Genomic DNA, 15,357 nt, shown 5'->3' on the forward strand with positions numbered 1-15,357 from the left:
TGCGTCTTGCAGATTAAGGCATTAAATAAAAATCAGAACCATCTGGCATCAGTGGTCTTCTGTACAGATGAAGCAAACTTCATTGTGTCTGCTGAGTCATCTGTGTCATTTTTAGCTCACTCATATTTTACTTTTTCTTTCATACATAATTCATTGCAGCAGAAACTTCAGTTGTGTTTCTGCTTGAGCTCATAAAAGTCTTGTTTGTGATCGTAAATTAATACAGACAAAAACACTTGATTTTGGGAGACAAAAGGATATAGATACAGCCATAAAGAGGGTCAAACACTACAGTCTGTTGCTATAAATAAATTTCAGATGCCATTTTTGTATAAACACTTTATTTCATGATATGACACAAACATTTACATTCTTCTGGGGGTGGGATGACAGATTTAAGTCAATTAAGAGAAATGCAGGACAAATTGGTAGCATTAGACCATGACTTTATCTGCAGGATTTTTACACTGTTCCATGGGCTCGCCACATTTGTCCATCCTGTTCCTCTAGGCAGGCTGTTAGGATGACTGTCTCCAATATGTATTATCAGTTCAGTTCAAAAAAGCATTAAAAAGAGCACACTATGCATCATTTCAGCAGTGAGGCTCCGTTTGGTGAAGAGTTGGACAAGTTACGTTGTCAAATGTTGTGTAGGCGCTTTCATGTGCACGCTGAGCATTGTTGTTCTCTTGAAAAAGGCAGATGAGGTCATTTCAAATTGGTTTTTTATTTATTTGTGTACGTCCTTTTTCTATTGGTGGAAGAAGTGGTAAATCTGGTCTTGAACAATACCAGCGTAGGTGCTCACAACTGTGGTGGTTTCAGTGTAAAGATTCCTAAAGACAGAACAAATGGAAAGGGAACAATTTTGACTCTCTGTTCAAGGTTGATCAATGAAGCTGTATTGACAAGCTCTTACTTTGCTTTCTCCTCGAGTTTCAGGCCTTTGATGCTGTCCACGTATCCACTGACGGTGTCCACGGCGCTGTCATAGTAGGACTTGACAGTGCCTGAGATCTTACTCACAGTCCCTTCCTCCTCCTCAGCCTGCCTTGGCAATCGAAAACTTTCGGAGCCTGCAGGAGAGGAGGTCCGAGGAATCAGAAGTGAGTGTGTTTAATTTCCAAAACAAAGTGTACTTGAAGTGCCTAGCTAAAGTATTCCTAACCTTACAGTTTTTCAAATTTTGTCACGTTACAGTCACAAACGTCTGACTATTTTATTAGGATTTCATGGGATAGACCAAGACAAACTAGTGCATAATTGTGATGTAGAAAGAAAATGATACATGGGTTTTGGAGTTGAAAATTGCTGTGTGGATTTATATTCAATCCTCTTTAATATACCTTAATAAAATCCAGTTTGTGATTGCTACATGGCAAAATGTGAAAAATACTGTTTAAATACTTTTGCAAGGCACCTCATGCTTTCAAACAGTTTATTCCAGGTTTACACTTTAAGATAATACTGTAATATGGGTATAAAATACAAAAATGTTAAAATAATACATAAAATAAAAATAAAATGTAACTTTTCTTTTACTTTTTGACAAATGAAAAATTGTATCTGCTCTAAATTACTTTGTTGTTGTTTTTATTCACTTTGACTTTTACATTAGACTTTAAATATATATTTCATTAACATTTACTTGTTCTTCATCAGCTCCTTCTATTGACACACAGAAAGTCCAGAAAGGAATGCTTAAATTCAGCTTAGTCTTTCAACTTCATCAATAACCTAATACACATAGTGTTAATTTTCAGTAAGTGTTTTATTATTGACAAAGTACACTTACTGAGAGCAAGAAGTGCAACGAGCACAGTAACGACCAACAGATTATTCATGGTGGTTTGGATCTACAGAGAGACAGCAAAAACAAACAGAAACCTTACACCTCTTTATCCACTAGGGTGAGACATTGTCAAAGATTTCCTCACTCATATGCTTCTAATGCATCAGCAACATAGTAACGGTACATGTTAGATCGTTTTCCATCCTGTCTAACAAATACAATTTTTCTTATTTTAATATTATAAAATACATACTAGACTCAAATAAATCCACACTGTCAGCTCATTTCTTTCAGAAATTTGACAAAAAGTTTCAGTACTCACTTTCTTCTTGTGCAGAAATGAGAAAAATAAAACAAAGTCGGAGGCTCCGCTGGCCTGAGCTGTTTATATAGGAGTGTAAATGTGTTGACTTGTCGGTCTCTGAACCAAAGTGCACTCCATTGGAGAGATAACCCAGCACTGTTTTCTGATATGCGTTGTCCTGGAGAAGTGTGTTACTGTGTCTTGATAAAACAAGAGATTGTGATTGTATGTATATTTTAAAAAATGTCTCTAAACACCTCAGCTAAACAATTATAGTCAGGATCACAAAGAGCAAAGCTGGGAGGATTTTTTCTCCTGAAACTGTTTATGTAAACTGAAATTGAAATCAGCCTCAGTCAATCCTTCTTATTGATTAGGTCAGGAGCTTCTGCGAAACACTCATAGGTCCACAGGGAGGTTACTTTTTACTTGCATAACACAGATGATGTGTTTAGTGTTAAGTATTATTAAATTGGTCCAAAGTTGAGAGAATGTTAACATGTCATCAGTCCTGAGTCAGGTTGGGAGTCACCTCAGCCAACTGTCGACAAAATTTATTGAACCCAAATTGGAAACAAACATCACAGTTTTGCAATAAAAATGTTCTTTAATTAATTTATTTTAAACTGCTGTGATAAACCATTTGCCTTCTTATGGAATTGTTATATTTTTGCTTTTTTGTCACACATTTCATATCAAGAAACATTGTTTTGTGTGATGATCATCTTTATTGAGGGTGAAAAGGTCTGCAGACCCTGACGACAAGGACTACCATCAAGCATTTGCTTTAACGAGCAGTGACATTTATGTAACTGTGGATGATTGCTTGTCAATTCTTCTTTTCAGAGTTGTGTTAAAGTCAGAAACAGAGGGTTTTACAACATTAATGGCATGTTTCAGGTCAGTATCTCATTTAGATTTAAGTCAGGATTTTGAGTCACGAACATTGACCTTAACTGAGGCAAGTGATGCCTGTAGTGCTTTAGATGTATTTCCGGGTTCATTTTACACCTCTTGGAATAATTTTGGTATGTCGGCTACTCCTGGTCCTGGGAAGGTTCACCACAGTTCCATGTTTTCTCCATTTGTGGATAATAGCTCTCACTCTGTTTTGCTGAAAGCTTTAGAAATGGTTCTGTAATCTTTTCCAAACTAATAGATGTTGGTGACTTTGTTTCTTACCTTTTCTTGAATGCCTACTTCATGGTTGCAGATGTTCTATTTTAGTCATTTTGATGATTTTGGTGGTTAATCACAGTTATTTCATGATGATGGGATAGGTTTTGACATTAACAAATAAAATCATAATTTGAAAACTGCATTTTGTATTTACTCTGGTCCTCTTTGATGACAAAATTTGTTTAAGTACTGTATCTGAAACATCTGACACAAACACGAGTATGGAGAACCCAATCAGTGCCATTGCTTACTTTTGATGTTTTTTTTTTTCCCTTTTGGCCTTTAGACTGGTTGTAAATATTTTGAATCTGGTTAATATGTACTAATGCAAGTCATTGCAAAATTCTGAGGACAATCGTTTCTAAATCTCAATTCAAAGAATTATCAGAACAACACTCAAACTGTGTCTGAATAGATCAATTTCAGAGATACTCTCAACCTACACAACAAATCATGGGATAATAAGACAGGATTATTTTTTATGTAATTACTTTTATTTGACTTCTTAGCATCAGATTTTAACTGTGTTTTTTAGGATTTGTAAAAATTGTACTGTAGGTAAGAAATTCAAACAAAAGAAGAGATACATAACCTTATGTACAGTTGTGATCAAACATTTTGAAACAGACAGAGATCTTGTTTTTTTACTAACTTTAGATGTTCAGTTCGTGTGGTGGCAATGTGCAGTGAGTCTAAGATGGAATGGAGTGTGATAAGACGAAATCAGAATCAGAATCAGAATCAGCTTTATTGCCAAGTTCGTACATACAAACAAGGAATTTGACTCCGGTACACTTTGCTCTTTCGTTTTGTTTTTGTATTACAGAGTATACATATTTACAATGTACAATATTCACATATATAATAAAAAGGTGCATTTGCAACATCTGTATGTTGTTGTTTTGTACTCTAGTGAATGTTCAACAGAGAAACAGCCTGGGGGAAGAAACTGTCTCTGTGGCGGCTGGTTTTAGTGAACTGTGCTCTGTAGCGGCAGCCTGAAGGTAAACCTTTAAACAGTTTATGTGCAGGGTGTGTGGGGTCTGCAGAGATTTTAGCTGCTCTTTTCCTGACCCTAGACCTGTATAAGTCCTGGATGGAGGGAAGGTCAGTTCTGATTATTCTCTCTGCAGTCCTGATTATACGTTGCAGTCTGGACCTGTCCTGTTTTGTGGATGAGCCAAACCACACTGAGATGGATGAAGACAGGACAGATTGAATGATGGCAGTGTAGAAGATGACCAACTGCTCCTGTGGAAGGTTGAACTTCTTGAGTTGCCTCAGGAAGTACAGTCTCTGCTGGGCCTTCTTTCGAACAGTGTCTATATGTGAAGACTATCTCAGGTCCTCAGAGATGGTGGTTCCTAAGAACCTGAAGTGGTCCACGGCCGATACAGTGTTGTTGAGGATGGTGAGGGGGGTGTATGGGGGAGGTGTTCTCCAAAAGTCCACCACCATTTCCACAGTCTTAAGTGGGTTCAGTTCAAGGTAGTTCTGACAACACCAGTGTACCAGCCGATCCACCTGCTGTCTGTATGCAGACTCATCACCGTCCTGGATCAGTCCAATGACAGTGGTGTCGTCTGCAAACGTCAGGAGTTTCACAGACGCGTCCGATGAGGTGCAGTCATTTGTGTACAGAGAGAAGAGGAATGGGGATAGAACACACCCCTGGGGAGCACCATGAACACTTAGTGACACATGGTGGTGGCAGAATCATGTTGAGGGGATGCTTCTCTTAGGCTGGGATAGGAAAGCTGGTCAGAATTGATAGGAAAATTAATATTGATATGGCTAAGTTAATAGGCAATCCTGAAAAACAAAAACTGTTACAGGCTGCAATCCAAACAGCCTGACTACGCTTGAGCTATTTTGCACAGAAGAATATGAAAAATAGTAGTCTCTAGATGAGCAAAACTGGTATAAACCAACCAAAAAGGAAATTCAGCTGTAGTTTCAGCTAAAATGTTAACTCAGGGTGCCTGAATGCAATTGTTTTGGTTTATCACATAAAATCCTAGTGAAACACATTGAAGTTTCTGTTTGTAATGTGACAAAATGTGGACAACCTTAAATGGCTTGAAAACTTTTGCAAGGTGTCATACCTGACCAAGGAATTAAAATATTTTAATTCTGGATCCATGGCCAGTAAACTAAGCGTAGATTTCATTGCTACTCAGACCTTATATTAAGGCTATATATTCAATTGATGTTTCTCAGTTTTGAAACTTTTATCATTTTTATCATTGAAATATGTGTATTATAGAAACATTTCTCTTAAAATGTCTAAGCATTGATGTTTGTGTAGAAATTTCTGTCAGCCATAGTCACATATATATAACTAATCTCCTATGAAACAGAAAGTGGGCATTTGATTTAACGTACAAATATAAATGTTCTCTGAAAAAAATAACATCTACTGGAATGGATGGGTCAGCCATTTTGTTGATATGATACAGACAAAGCATGATTACTCTTAACTTTTTCTTATTTTTAACAAGCACAAACTTCAACATATTGTATTGGAATTTAAACAGACCAACACAAAGTAGACTATAACTGTGGAATAAAAGGAACATATTTCAAAAGTTTTTACAAATGAAAATCTAAAATGTGCCTTGTGCATATGTTTTCAGACCCCTGATTTAATAGTTCCTCCCAACATGATGCTGTTACAACCATGTTTCATGGTAAGCATGGTGTGTTCAGGGTGTGTTATGCCATTTAACCATAACTCCTCCTTCCACATGCCATGTCCCAGAGATTACAGCAAATTACAAAAGAAAGTTCATGTGACTTTCATTAAGCAATTCAGCAACCTTGTCACTGTTCATAGAAGCAAGACTTGTGGATTACACAACTTATAGTTGTCTTGTAAACAGTCCTCTACTTGAGCTGTGGATCCCTGCTACTCCTTCGGCACCATTGGCTTTTTTCGATGATTTTCTGCTTACTCTCCTTACTGGTTTGTCAGTTTAGGTGGGCAAGTCTTGGGTTGCAGTTAAACCATTCTCTTTCCATGTTAGGATGATGGATTAATCAGAAGCTTGGGATATTGTTTTATGACCTAACCTTGCCTTTAAACTTCTGCACAACTCTCTTCCTGACCTATCTGCTATGTTCATGATGCTGTTTGTTCTTGATTGATGTTCTACCAAATCTCTGAGGCCTTCACAGGCCAGCTGTACTGGCACACAGGTAGGTTCTAGATCCTAATTAGGTGACATCTGAAGGTGATTAGTTGCTCTGGAATCCAAATGCTTTCCACACTTTTTAGGTTTTATTTGTTTAAAATAATTAAATCGTATTGTCTTTCCTCTTTGCAATCATGCACTTTGTTTTAGTCTTTCACAAAAATCTTAATAAAATACTTTTAAGTTTGTGTACTCTAAAAGTGGGATGAGCTTAAAATAAAGAGCATTTTCAACTCAGAAATGCAAGCTTACACCCTAAACACACAGTCTTAGGTTGTTTGTGGTGGTTTTGTGACAAATTGTCAAAAAGCTCAAAGTATAATAATTTTGCAAAGTACTCTATAAGTTGGACTTAACATTTGGGTTCTTTTCTCTGTAACATGTACACGTTGATCGAGGTTTAAGCAAATATTGTAGCTGATCATGTGATTCAGACTCACATGTCATGCTGTTTGTGGCAGTTTCAGTCCAGCTGCAGGGTTCAAAATGTCAGCAAAGCTGTGGGTTTGATTCAGTCCAGCTAATGAACAACATTGAAGCTGTATAATTTTACCGTCACTACAAGCAGCATGGGCAGCACCATTTTCTGTCTTGTCTGCTGTTCTTTGTCTTGTGTGTGATGTGTTGTGTAATTGCAAAATAGGAACTTTTTGTTTGTTTCATTTCAATGCAACACCTGTCTCAGTCTGATGTCTGTCTGAAATTAGGTGAAAAGCCAAAAGGCTGTCCTCAGGCTGTTGGACAATGTGCAGCTGGCAGCAAGTTTGAATGCAGGATAAATATATTTCATTAAATATAATTAAAAAGATAATCTAGATCAGCTCTAGTAAAATTAGTCTTTAAGCAATCAGTTGTTGTTTATGTAATATTTGTGATCTTATAATTTGGAAGCTCAGAATTATTTTCTTTTTGGAGAAAAAACTCAAATGTTCTGTTCAAAATAGGCTAAATTTTCTTCAGGGAGTGTTTCTAATGTGTCATATTGAACATATAGGATTCTCATTTTAATCATATAGGAAACTTTTTGGCTTAACTGAAATGAGAACTGAAACATGTTCCTATAGTGTAGCATGTATGTGGATGATTTTAAAGTGGTAACCAAATATTTGGAGCTTTTATAAGTCATGACTCATGTTCCGTTTTACATAATATCATTTTACCAGTATGAATTATGCAACAGAATAAATCTGCATCATTGTTTCAGTTGAAGTGAATCTTTAATGTAGTGATTTGTGGACACATTTCATAGTTTTGAGTTCATTTTATTGAACATGCAAACACATACGTACACAGTCACACGCAGACCTTTGTTAGTGTATCAAACATATAATACTGTACATGCAGAATTTGCCACATGTTGTTGACATGTTTGCCATGCTTGCAACTCTGCATGATCTGGCAGACATTGATTTAGAAAAAATCGTGCTTGCATTGAGTATTGCTCCTCTCAAACTAAACGGGTGTAGATTTTGTCAGCTATTATCTATTACAGGCATGTCACATGCACTTCCTCTTCAGCTGTTCCTTTTATTATTATTATTGTTATTATTGTTTTACTCAGCGGGCAAATGTTGATCCAGAAAGACCTTGATCTGGTCGATGGCATTGCTCAGGCCCTCTCCAACATGGGGGCGCAGATACTGTTCGTACAAACCAAGCAGTGATGCACGGGCCCTGTCCACCATCGGAGCTGCTTCTGTGCCCAGAGCACTGCAGGAAAAATATGTTTATTTGTTAAAATGTGTCACAGAGAAAAAAAACTTTATTGTGCTGTTTTTAGCAAAAATGAAAACATGCTTGTAATGTGTAACAGCAAATTAGTGGCTAGACTGAGAAATGTTGTGCAAAAAAAAAAAAACATTTAACCAAAGCATCATGGGCTTCTTCAGATGGAAAACTCTCAGAGATCACTGACCTTGCAACTTTGACAAATGCTTGCAGTTCAGGCTTGTCTTTCAGAGACTCGATTAACTCCCTGGTTTGCTGTGCCTGGTCACTGTCAGAAACGGCACCCTGCAGCTTGCCATAAGCATTGACCAGTCTCTTGTAGAAAGTGGCTTTCATGGCCTCATACTTGTCAACAAGTTCCTGGCTTGGTGCAGGAACCTCACTCAGGCTCAAGGAGACTATAAATGAGTGAAAGAAGTGAGATAAGTTAAACTATAATTTGTCAAATAACACCATCTAAATAAATTGCATTGAAGAACCTTTCAAAAAACATTTCAATGTTTCTTCGTAAAAACGTTGCAAAGCCAGAAAAAAGGTAAGTGCGCTACTTGAAATGAATATATGCAGTTGTTTGGACATTAAGCTTCACTTTGCATGAACTTCATGCGCAAATATTAAGATACCTTTTCTATGTTACCTTACCCTGAAGTGCGAAGACCAGTGCAAGGATAAATCTTGTGTTCATCTCTGAAACAAGACAGAGAGAAAAAAAATGCAAACCTCTAAACAAAGTAAAAGACACAGATGTATTTTCTATAAATGACTTTGATTGAAATATGCTCTAAATAGTGAGGGTTCACAAGAGCTGAGTACCTACTGTGGTTGCTGGATGTACAGACCCAAGAAGTGACAGTCTTCTCTGGAGGCGAGTTGTCTGTAAACTAGAGCTCACATCTGGACGAGATGATATAGGGGGGCACTGCAAACAAACGTCATCTGGTGACATTACACACACACACACACACACACACATACACACACTTGTATCTGCTAACACACACACACACCCACCCACACACACCCACACACACACACACACACACTAAAAGGCATGTCCGTCCACCTAAACAAAGTCCAGTGTACATGGCCATAGGGAGAGCATGTGGAAATATGGTTGAATGGTTGTGTAATGTTTCTGAAATGTACGTTTATCTGCATCCTAACGGTAAGGTGCACTAAGAGTCCTCCTGATACTGGAGAAAACGTGTGTCTAGAAGATGTCATTGTGCTGCTCTGTGTAAAAAAACAAATGCACAAAAATCTTTAAATAAGCCCACCTGTATTGAAAGAAGATAATGTTGATTAGATCAACTTTTTCTAGTCAGCAAGTCTTTAACCGCATGATAAACAGGGTCAGTTAAATAAGATTGGAGTGAAGTGGACAGCCATTCCTGACTTGTCTGGACAAATTGTGGTAAACCACGAGGCTTCACCATAAACATGATTACAGGTCCTTCTCAAAAAATTAGCATATTGTGATAAAGTTCATTATTTTCTATAATGTAATGATGAAAATTTAACATTCATATATTTTAGATTCATTGCACACTAACTGAAATATTTCAGGTCCTTTATTGTCTTAATACGGATGATTGTGGCATACAGCTCATGAAAACCCAAAATTCCTATCTCACAAAATTAGCATATTTCATCCGACCAATAAAAGAAAAGTGTTTTTAATACAAAAAACATCAACCTTCAAATAATCATGTACAGTTATGCACTCAATACTTGGTCGGGAATCCTTTTGCAGAAATGACTGCTTCAATGCGGCGTGGCATGGAGGCAATCAGCCTGTGGCACTGCTGAGGTCTTATGGAGGCCCAGGATGCTTCGATAGCGGCCTTTAGCTCATCCAGAGTGTTGGGTCTTGAGTCTCTCAACGTCCTCTTCACAATATCCCACAGATTCTCTATGGGGTTCAGGTCAGGAGAGTTGGCAGGCCAATTGAGCACAGTGATACCATGGTCAGTGAACCATTTACCAGTGGTTTTGGCACTGTGAGCAGGTGCCAGGTCGTGCTGAAAAATGAAATCTCCATCTCCATAAAGCTTTTCAGCAGATGGAAGCATGAAGTGCTCCAAAATCTCCTGATAGCTAGCTGCATTGACCCTGCCCTTGATAAAACACAGTGGACCAACACCAGCAGCTGACACGGCACCCCAGACCATCACTGACTGTGGGTACTTGACACTGGACTTCTGGCATTTTGGCATTTCCTTCTCCCCAGTCTTCCTCCAGACTCTGGCACCTTGATTTCCGAATGACGTGCAGAATTTGCTTTCATCCCAAAAAAGTACTTTGGACCACTGAGCAACAGTCCAGTGCTGCTTCTCTGTAGCCCAGGTCTGGGGAATGCGGCACCTGTAGCCCATTTCCTGCACACTCCTGTGCACGGTGGCTCTGGATGTTTCTACTCCAGACTCAGTCCACTGCTTCCGCAGGTCCCCCAAGGTCTGGAATCGGCCCTTCTCCACAATCTTCCTCAGGGTTCGGTCACCTCTTCTCATTGTGCAGCGTTTTCTGCCACACTTTTTCCTTCCCACGGACTTCCCACTGAGGTGCCTTGATACAGCACTCTGGGAACAACCTATTTGTTCAGAAATTTCTTTCTGTGTCTTACCCTCTTGCTTGAGGGTGTCAATAGTGGCCTTCTGGACAGCAGTCAGGTCGGCAGTCTTACCCATGATTGGGGTTTTGAGTGATGCACCAGGCTGGGAGTTTTAAAGGCCTCAGGAATCTTTTGCAGGTGTTTAGAGTTAACTCGTTGATTCAGATGATTAGGTTCATAGCTCGTTTAGAGACCCTTTTAATGATATGCTAATTTTGTGAGATAGGAATTTTGGGTTTTCATGAGCTGTATGCCAAAATCATCCGTATTAAGACAATAAAAAACCTGAAATATTTCAGTTAGTGTGCAATGAATCTAAAATATATGAATGTTAAATTTTCATCATGACATTATGGAAAATAATTAACTTTATCACAATATGCTAATTTTTTGAGAAGGACCTGTATTTTAAACAAACGGTTTAGAAGCTGAAATGTTGTTTCCTTGATTGCTTTTTTTAACCTTATATGTGCATTGTTTCTAACATTTGCACGTCTCAGTGAATCTCAATCACTGACCCCAATGACCAGTCAGTTATTAAACAGATTAAGGGATTCTTCAATTTTTTTGAAGTATGGTTTTGTGGTAAAGGTGTGTGCAGTCATTATCTTGTGGCAGGTAAGAGAGGTTTCATTTTTATTTTTGGAGAGTATATTCTTGGGTTTGTCAGTGGCATCTTTAAAACAACTCCAATCTCAAAACTTTTATTATTTTTTATACAAATGTTGTTACCTTTCACACTGTTTGCATCAAGCAGTTTTAACTAATTAATTAGCATGTTATTAAGTGAAATAAATGTTTGATAATCCAGCAAAGGCATAAAAACTGGCTCAGAGTTGATCTACTTAACTGTGTTTCTTTCCTAGATAAAGCCACTAAAGGAGCTACTACTGCCATTAACTTTTACTTTTAGTAGGTACTCCTGGATCAGTACTTGTGTCTTTTGTTTTCTTTCTTGTGTATGCGCTGTCTCAAGCACCAAGTTGGTGGTGGCAGGTGGCCGCTCACACTGAGCCAGGTTTTGCTGTAGGTTTCTTCCTGTCAAAAGGGCATTTCCTTTCCACTGTCCCTACATGCATGCTTAGTGTGAGGGATTGCTGTAAAGTCAACAACGCAATACAGTCTACGGTCGCTACGTGCTCGTCCAGGAGGAGTGAACTCTACAAGACAGTGACACTGCTGGATTTCCTTTGATAAAAAAGTTTGTTATCAGTTTTAATATTAAACTGCTGACATTGAATGCGTTATGGCGACCTGTCCAGGGTGTACCCTGCCTCTCGCCCATAGACTGCTGGAGATAGGCACCAGCTCCCCCGTGACCCACTATGGAATAAGCGGTAGAGAATGACTGACTGAATGCGTTATTTGATAACTAGGATGAATTTGAAATGTATTTACCTGACTTGGAATCTGTATTCGATTGAACTGAAATTGTTTCTGTAAAGTGCTTAAAGAGAACATGGCTTGTGAATTGTCGCTATATAACTGAACTGAATTGAATAGGAGTGAGAGTAAATAACAAATATATTCCACACACTTTATTACTAAAGTGTCTTTTAAACTCATGTATCACTTTTCGTCATCCACTTGTCGACATATTTCCTCATTATACAACTTCAAACAACATATCTCATTTGTAGTTAGCCCCTTCTCCCCTCTCCCACAATAGACTCCACCGGTAAGGCACATTTTTTAATAAGTTTAATTTCATTCTGCCTTCATATTATGAAGTTAGCAAGCCTCAGAGGAAAGCAGTAGGAAAATGGAGAGTAAAGTAGCGTTTGATAAGTCAGACTACTCAGTAGGTGGCATGTAGTTGTCAACGGCTGTCTGAACCTTCTCCCACAGTGAACTTCTCAGGTTAGAGGCCCACTCAACATAGCTTCCAGCCACAGGTTGGATGTGGTCTTCGTAATAAGCACCAGCGTAGGCAAACACTGTCTCTCCAAAGGACTTGATTTTAGCTTTGGCTTCCCTGAAGACAGATGAAAACATACATTTCTACATGCACACATAACTATACCAGAAAGGGTCATTTAATGTTTTGTCAAAGTTTAGAGTAAAAAGACAAGTTTCGTGAAAATAAATATATTTGCCCTCTCACAGGTTTCTTCTGCTTTTTCTTTTCCGTCACACTTCCGTTGCTCATTTACACACCACCACCTTATTAAATCATAAATGACCTAATTTACTACTTTTTTGACATCTGAGTTCAATTTCACCAACGACACCGGGGCCTGATTACTGCCAGACCTGTAGAATCATGAAATCACTTAAATAGAACCTCTCTGACAACATGAAGAGGACATTAAGATTTTTTTAAAATGCAACACGTCATGCCCCAAAGAAAGGAAATTGGAGAAAACATGAGAAAGAAAGTCACTGCTGAAGTATTTAGTCTAGAAAGGCTTACAAAGCCATGTCCAAGGGTTTGGGTCTCCAGCAAAACACAATGAGAAGAAAAAAATTGAACACTATTGAACCTTTCCAGGAGTGACCTGCCTACTAAAATTACTCCAAGAGCATAGAAAGAATGTCCAGCTGAAGTAACATTGGTTAATAATGCAGGACATAGTACTTAGCCTTTAGATGGCTAAAAAAAAAAACCAAAACAAAATAAAAGTTATGGACTGGCCTAGTTAAAGTCTGGACTTAAATCTGATTCAGATGCCATGGCTTGACTTTAAAGAGGCCACTCAATCAAAACTGTCCACTGTGGATAACCTGAAACAATTTTGCAAAGAACAATAAGCCAAATTTGTTCCACTGAGATGCTATGCTATTTATCAAAAATGCTTGAAGGCAGTTCTTGCTGCCAAGGCTCAGGGGGTGGTTGCTTTTTTACAACTGATTTTCTGGACTAATATGAAATTTAGTTTTTTATTCTGAAACATTCAGGAGTGAAAAAAAAAAAGCAAAAAGAAGACATCTGTAAGGGGGTAAACACTTTTCAGACCACTGTAACTTAAAGTAAATCACTGACAAAATGGATTATAATCCTTTCATGAGTGAACTGCTTTAAGTTCCCTCCAGAATGTAAAACAAGCAAGAAGATAAATAAATCACCCAGCTCTATGTGCTAGTCTCTGCAGAACTCCTCGTGAGTCCGGTAGCTCTGGGGCAGCTGCCTGTGACACAGCTGGTTTCCATGCTGCAGGTAAACCAAGTCAAACCGATTCAGTTCAGTAAATCAACTCAAACTGATACCAAAGTCATAAAATAAAAACACTGATCATGATAATGTTGTGTAATTTATTTCTTAAGTTGTACCTTGCAGGAAAAGCATGAGAATGAAGACTATCTGAAGTCGCATATGCTGATAAAAGAGAAACACATCCAACAGTTAGTTTGTCTTTCTCTAAAGTTCTCAGAACATTATGATAACTTTTTCTTCTGTCTCATTCAACAATAAAGGAGACTTTTACAACTAATTTTTTTTACATTATTATAAGTAAAATTACAAAAAAGCAGTTTTTTTTACCATTTCTTCCGTCTCTCATCAACGGAAATTAAACGAGTGTTCATTAAGTGTTATTGGGCTGCTGTATTTGTATCAGGTTAGTGCAAGAGGTGAATGAACATTGGTCCTCACCAGACGATCATTGATCCTGCTCATGTTTTTTTCTTTCTCAGCTTCCATATTTTATTGCCAAATCATGGAGTGGCAGCAAGGCAGTACCTCGGTGTTTGTTGCACGGAGCGGATTTATTTTTTCTACTCTTTTTCTGACTGTTTTTTCAAATAGATAAAGAATATGAACACTTGATCTGAAATGCATTTGAAGACATTTGAAGTAGCTGAAAGGTCTGAGGATTTAAAAGTTTAAATACTTTTGGAAACCTCTACTTTATCCATATATGAATAAAACTGAATTGAATTGAATTGAATTAATCGGTGAAGATGACATTTTGTGATTAGGTACATTAGACTGTAAATTCTTGTGTCAGTAAAGATATAGGAATTGCTGTATTCGCAAAACTACAGGTTTTGAACTGCTTCCATCCTCTTGAGGCCGATGGTAGCTGTCGATGCGCCCTTTGGCTTAGATAGTTCACCCCATTTGGCTGTGCTGAAATGTGTACAAAGCAGACAAAGTCTCCAGAGAAGAGATACGTGTTTCAGTATACAGATACAAAAAGATTGTTTAATGGCCAGAGTCCACCTCATATTGATTTGATTTTGTCGGTGGGTACGAGTGCTTTTCACCTCACTTGTTCTAAATGGAAACAACTCTGTCTGAAATGTTATTTGCTGACAATATAGAATACTTCAAAACCTAATAACTTAGCTGTCACAATTAATAAATTTTAATAAACCTAATACACCCTGAAGAAAGTAATGTAAATAGTTTTTAAATTGTTAAATCCCTTCTTGGAGAAGATCGTGGTATTGAAAAGATCTCTTTAAAAGTCCTGGTTTAACACTGTATGTGTTTCAGAGAAAGACAGTTTGCACTTTTTCAGCTGGAACATCATTAGGCCCAGCATCCCTTCAGATTAGGTGAGAAAGATGCAGGACAAAACTAAAACATTCATAAAGCAAAAATATC

General features: G+C 37.9%; 3 protein-coding genes across 4 annotated transcripts; all 3 read right to left on the minus strand.

Moving 5' to 3' along the window:
- Nucleotides 1-324: 324 nt before the first annotated feature.
- apoc2 (apolipoprotein C-II) lies at nucleotides 325-2,243 on the minus strand. The gene is made up of 4 exons (XM_047361541.1): nucleotides 2,115-2,243; nucleotides 1,796-1,856; nucleotides 920-1,076; nucleotides 325-836 (listed from the first exon to the last, which is right to left on the minus strand). The coding sequence occupies exons 2-4, from the start codon at nucleotides 1,842-1,844 to the stop codon at nucleotides 752-754; spliced, it is 291 nt and encodes a 96-aa protein (XP_047217497.1). The 5' UTR covers nucleotides 1,845-1,856; nucleotides 2,115-2,243; the 3' UTR covers nucleotides 325-751.
- A 5,472-nt stretch (nucleotides 2,244-7,715) lies between these two features.
- apoa2 (apolipoprotein A-II) lies at nucleotides 7,716-9,158 on the minus strand. Of its 2 annotated transcripts, none has more exons than XM_047360262.1 (4): nucleotides 9,011-9,158; nucleotides 8,840-8,884; nucleotides 8,385-8,595; nucleotides 7,716-8,179 (listed from the first exon to the last, which is right to left on the minus strand). In XM_047360262.1, the coding sequence occupies exons 1-4, from the start codon at nucleotides 9,141-9,143 to the stop codon at nucleotides 8,023-8,025; spliced, it is 546 nt and encodes a 181-aa protein (XP_047216218.1). In that variant the 5' UTR covers nucleotides 9,144-9,158; the 3' UTR covers nucleotides 7,716-8,022. The 2 variants fall into 2 exon arrangements, with proteins under 2 accessions (XP_047216218.1, XP_047216219.1); XM_047360263.1 differs by having other exon boundaries at nucleotides 9,015-9,127.
- A 3,329-nt stretch (nucleotides 9,159-12,487) lies between these two features.
- On the minus strand, nucleotides 12,488-14,380 carry apoc4 (apolipoprotein C-IV). The gene is made up of 4 exons (XM_047361868.1): nucleotides 14,290-14,380; nucleotides 14,079-14,124; nucleotides 13,875-13,959; nucleotides 12,488-12,783 (listed from the first exon to the last, which is right to left on the minus strand). Exons 1-4 carry the CDS (start codon nucleotides 14,290-14,292, stop codon nucleotides 12,603-12,605), a joined length of 315 nt encoding a protein of 104 aa, XP_047217824.1. The 5' UTR covers nucleotides 14,293-14,380; the 3' UTR covers nucleotides 12,488-12,602.
- Nucleotides 14,381-15,357: the final 977 nt, after the last annotated feature.

This window comes from Girardinichthys multiradiatus, chromosome 3 (genome assembly GCF_021462225.1).
Source record: "Girardinichthys multiradiatus isolate DD_20200921_A chromosome 3, DD_fGirMul_XY1, whole genome shotgun sequence".
Lineage (NCBI taxonomy): Eukaryota > Metazoa > Chordata > Actinopteri > Cyprinodontiformes > Goodeidae > Girardinichthys > Girardinichthys multiradiatus.